Below are 5,094 nucleotides of genomic sequence, written 5' to 3' on the forward strand. Positions count from 1 at the left end.
CGTCGCAGCAATACGCAACTGGGGTCCCTGCGCTACTCTATCCGATGTTCGAGCGTTCCTCGGAACCATCGGCGTCGTTCAAATCTTCATCCGTAACTTCGCTCACCGCGCTGACGCGCTCGTACGCCTCACGAGGAAGGACGTCGAGTTCGAGTTCGGTCCGGAGCAAATCGCGGCGCAGGAAGACCTCAAGGACGCGCTACTCTCATCCCCCGCACTCCGAGCCATCAATTATGAGTCCCCCTCTCCCGTCATTCTCGCAGTCGACACGTCGTTCATCGCCGTTGGATATCACCTCTGCCAGTGCGACGAGGCCAACACGCGAGTCCGTTACTACAGTAGGTTCGGCTCGATCACGCTCAATGATCGCGAACGAAGGTTTTCGCAGCCAAAGCTCGAGATCTACGGCCTGTTTCGCGCACTACGATCCCTTCGACTCTACCTCATCGGCGTTCGGAACCTCATCGTCGAAGTCGATGCTCGGTACATCAAGGGTATGCTGAAGAATCCGGACATCGCCCCAAGCGCGAGTATTAACCGGTGGATTGTCTCGATTCTCACATTCCATTTCACGCTCGTCCACGTCCCCGGTACAATGCACGGCCCCGATGGTCTCTCTCGACGCGCAGCTCAGCCCGGTGATGTCATCAAAGACGAGGTCAACAAAGAGTTCGATGATTGGATCGACCAGATGCATTCTTTCATTCACCAGATTCAGCCCCTCCCGTCCGTCCCTTTGCTAGCCATCTTCGCCAATGACAGAGCCGAGGACGGCTCAGATTTCAATAGGGAGGAGGATAGCTACGAGCTAGTGCCTCGATCAGAGCAAGTGCAACTCGCCGACGCGAAGCTCGACGACGTGCTCGAATTTCATCGAACATTAGCAAAGCCCGACGGCATCTCTGAAAGCGTTTACGAAGGATTCATCAAGTACTGCATGCAATTCTTCCTCGACAACGACACCCTCTGGCGCAAGGACAGACACGGAGCACACAAGCTAGTCGTCAAGCCCGGCGATCGCCTTCGAATACTTCGAGAATGCCACGACCGCACCGCGCATCGAGGAATCTATGCACCCGAGCCTTTGTCAATGAGCGATTCTGGTGGCCGTTCCACTACGCCAACATCGCTTGGTTCATTCGATTGTGCCATATCTGCCAGTCTCGACAAGTGCATCAAATCCTCATTCCTCCGACCATCGCAGTACCAGCCCCCATCTTCGCGAAAATTCACATCGACACAATGCACATGCCAGCTTCGGGCGGATACAAGTACTTGGTCCAAGGTAGATGCTCGCTCACGACTTACCCCGAGTTTCGAATGCTTCGAAAAGAGACAGCGAAGGCCCTCGCCGACTGGATTTTCGAAGACATCCTCTGTCGATGGGGCGCGCTTAGTGAGATCGTCACCGACAACGGTACGGCGTTCATCAAGGCGGCCGATTACCTTTCGAAGAAGTACCACATCAACCATATTCGAATCAGTGGGTACAATTCGAGGGCGAACGGTCTCGTCGAACGTCCGCACTTCAGCACGCGACAAGCCTTGTTTAAGACAGCCGACGGAGATGAGAAGAAGTGGTCCCAAGCTGCGTATTTTGTATTTTGGTCAGAGCGCATCACGACTCGACGACGCATGGGCTGCTCACCCTACTTCGCTGTTACGGGCACCCATCCACTCATTCCTCTTGACATCGTCGAAGCTACGTACCTGCAACCACCACCAACTTCGATTCTTTCGACAACCGATCTCATCGCCCGTAGGGCCATTGCACTCCAGAAACGCGTCGAGCAAGTCACTGAACTCCACTCGAAGGTCTACGAAGCATGTCGGACTGCAGCAATTCGCTTCGAGAAAGAGCACGAGCACTCAATCCAGGATTTCGACTTCAAGCGCGGAGCCCTAGTGCTCATATGCAACACGAAGATCGAGAAGTCCCTCAACCGCAAGATGCGCCCGCGATATCTAGGCCCCCTCATCATTGTCTCGCGCAACAAGGGCGGCGCGTACATCGTGTGCGAACTCGACGGTACAGTCCTCAATCGACCTATCGCAGCATTCCGCGTCATTCCGTATTTCGCGCGCAAATCCATTCCAATTCCCGAAGATCTCGAAGATGTCTCGACCGAGCGTCTTCGAGAACTCGAACTATTGAATTCTCTAGGCGACGATGACGATGATGAAGTCGAAGAAGCCGAAGAACGCGACGAATAGAGGTTCTTCCCTTACTTGTACAACACGATACGTACTTTCTTCTCTCCATTCCTGCTCTCATGTTACGCGATATGTTTGATTTTCTCCTACGTTCCAGACCATCCCTTGTACGAATACCTTCGATTCAACTCGATAGTCGCGACATCGGTCGAAGTTCTATGAACGCTTCGATTCGACCATTGCATGGAGGCTCACCTTAGACGAGTCCTCCTAGGCTGTGATGACAAACTGAGCCTATATTTTCATTAAGTCCATTTTCCCTTGCTACGAACATTCCTATTTTTCCTTCTATGTCCTTCGATCATATTATGACTTACTTCGAACACCCTTATTTTCATTTCCTGTTTTTCTTAGTTCCCGCTAGGTTTCGTCTAGGCCAAGGGCCGCATTTTCCATTCGACCATCTACGCAATGTTCTACGACATGAAGACAACTACGATACAAGACGAGCCACGCCATCGCCTACTCATCGTCGACAGCCCCGCGCACGAAACCGATTCCTCCCTTTGCAAGCGCGGCCTTCTCCATCTTCTGGAGGTCGAGGTCCATGTCGTGTAGGAGCGCTCGACGGCGAGCGATGTGAGCGCACTCCTCGCGGATGACGCGAATGATTCCCCGAGATTCGTCGTCCAGGTCGAGCGCATTGAGGTCGTCCTGTTCGAGCCCAAGGTGGCTGGCCCCATTGAGAGGCAGTCGTAGAAGGGGGCACGGGGGCTCGTCGACTCGACGCTTTTTCAAACCACTTGCATCTGCGACCGAAGGCCCAGGAGAGGTCAGCTGAACTACTAAGTTGTCAGCTCAGCGAAAGCCTAGGACAAGAAGAAACGACTTACTGCGCTTCTTTGTGGTAGATCCCCCGCCGCGCATCTTCTTTGTCTTGCCCAGGACAGACACTTTGTCGAAATAGCAGCCCTGTTGGAACTGTGCACACCTCTCGCAAGTCGTGGTGTTCTCGACCCACACGCACTCCACTGGGGCCGAGCGGTAGCCGGCGCAACAATCACACTATCAAAGAGTTAGCATCGAACCGCTTCGACGAAGAGTTGAGCTTACCTTCTGTCCCGACTGGCGCTTCTCAAGCGCAATGGCGGCCATGTCGACCTCCGTCATTGCGAAAGGACATTCGAGCGTCCGAGGAGTCTTCTACGAAAGAGAGGTTAGTCATCGAACGACGATAGAAGAAAACACTTACGACCGAGGGGTCGTCCGACAACTCGGTGACCTCGTCATCGACCCTTGCGCGCCCTTTCCCCTTGTCGAGAAGTCCTTCGGCGGCCGCGATCCTCGCCATCTCTTCATTGGCGGCCTCTTGCGCGCGACGTTCGTCTTCGAGGCGCCGTTCCTCTTCGTCCTTTCGACGCCGTTCGTCTTCGAGGCGACGGTCCTTGGCGGCCTTCGCACGCTTCGCAGCCTCTTCGACGCATCGTGCTTCCTCCTCAGCGAGACGCTTCTGCTCTTCAGCGCGTCGTTGGACCTCGATGTCGATGGCAGTCGCGAGCTCTGGCCAGTCCCCGCGCGCCCACTCGACCCACGATTCCGATGCCCGCTCGGCGAGCTGCTTGACGGCGGTGGCGACGCACAACTCCGTCTCCTCGTCGCGGATGGCGCCCAAGGCCTTGCGATAGGCGAGCTGTTCGAAAACAAACGGTTAGTTGGGTTATGCAGATTATGCAGCGACTTACAATGAGCGGCGACAAATCCTGTGCCCACTCTTCAACCATGTCGAGCGGGGCGTCGGCAGTCGGCGGAGCCTCGAGGACCACGAGCAAGGAGGCGAGGCGGCGGTTGACGAGTGAGGGAGTTGATGCAGGGGTGGCGGAACGAGAAGACATCGTAGAGAGCAGCGAGTATGCGGAAAAGGGCAACGAGGTAGCGATGAAGGAACGATGGGATGAGGAAAATGAGGCTAAGTCTACCCTGCTTATAACCCCTTTCCGACCAGCGTTTAGCGCCGGCCATGTGGCGTTCGAAACCGACGCGGGTTGTCATGCCGCTTCGACCTGTTCATGACCATCGCGCTTCTCGCATCACGTGGAGGACCGAGGGCGGTCCAAATTTCAATAGGGAGGAGATGATAGGTGCCAAGCCCCTCTGGGCCCCGATTCACCTCTTTTCGGCAGTCGCATCCCGCCTGGCACTTTGACTCAGTCTCCCACCATTTCGATTTCGCCTTCGACGCTCTTCGACACCTTCGACGGTGCGCAACGCTTACTCGAAGCTCGGCACGGTCGTCCCGATACCTTGTGCGTAGATCCTGGGACATCTTCCGCATTCGGCGAGCAATAGGGCCACTTGACGCCGCTCGGCCAAGCGCGCGCATCGCTCCAAGCCACACCAAAGTAGCCGGTCTTTCCCGATTAGGTATCAAACCTCGCGGCATGCCTTCACGACGGCTACCAGTCCGAAGTGGCCATATGTTGCTCTTCATCTCCGCGTTCGGCATGACGTCACTCTACCAATGGACTTGGTATGTGCCCCTCGGTGAGGCAGGTTCTTGAGGAACAATGCAAAGCCCCTTGTACCAGTGTGCCACTTTCGATAGTCGTAGCGTTCTGTGTAGTATAAATTCTGTCGTACTTCTCCAAAAATAACAAGAGCCGGTTCCCCCCCCTCGAGTTCAGAGCTCATAAGTCGAGTTCGCCCCGCGTCTAAGCTTTCAACTGCGTCACTTCGTCCCTCGCTGCGTAACTTCGAAACCTCGTCCACTGCGTTTACTCGTCGATACCGTCTCGACAAACCCTTCGACTTCGACTATTGTCGAAGAAACTACGAACCGCGTCCTAGCTAAGTCCACCCTATCAAGTCGTGTCCCTTCCTTCTACGATACATCGAAGAGCTCTGCCGAGCTTCAATCGTCGCTAACTTTCCACAGCCTCCGAG

The 5,094-nt window shown here is 55.2% G+C and overlaps 1 protein-coding gene across 1 annotated transcript; it reads right to left on the reverse strand.

Annotated features, from left to right (window-relative positions):
• Positions 1 to 2,676: 2,676 nt before the first annotated feature.
• POSPLADRAFT_1052566 (hypothetical protein) lies at positions 2,677 to 4,046 on the reverse strand (the record flags this gene model as incomplete). Its single annotated transcript, XM_024480279.1, has 5 exons — positions 2,677 to 2,996; positions 3,048 to 3,219; positions 3,268 to 3,357; positions 3,407 to 3,844; positions 3,897 to 4,046. 5 exons carry the CDS (start codon positions 4,044 to 4,046, stop codon positions 2,677 to 2,679), a joined length of 1,170 nt encoding a protein of 389 aa, XP_024342690.1.
• Between the last annotated feature and the right edge of the window lie 1,048 nt (positions 4,047 to 5,094).

The sequence above is a fragment of the Postia placenta genome (assembly GCF_002117355.1).
Source record: "Postia placenta MAD-698-R-SB12 unplaced genomic scaffold POSPLAscaffold_2, whole genome shotgun sequence".
NCBI lineage: Eukaryota > Fungi > Basidiomycota > Agaricomycetes > Polyporales > Adustoporiaceae > Rhodonia > Rhodonia placenta.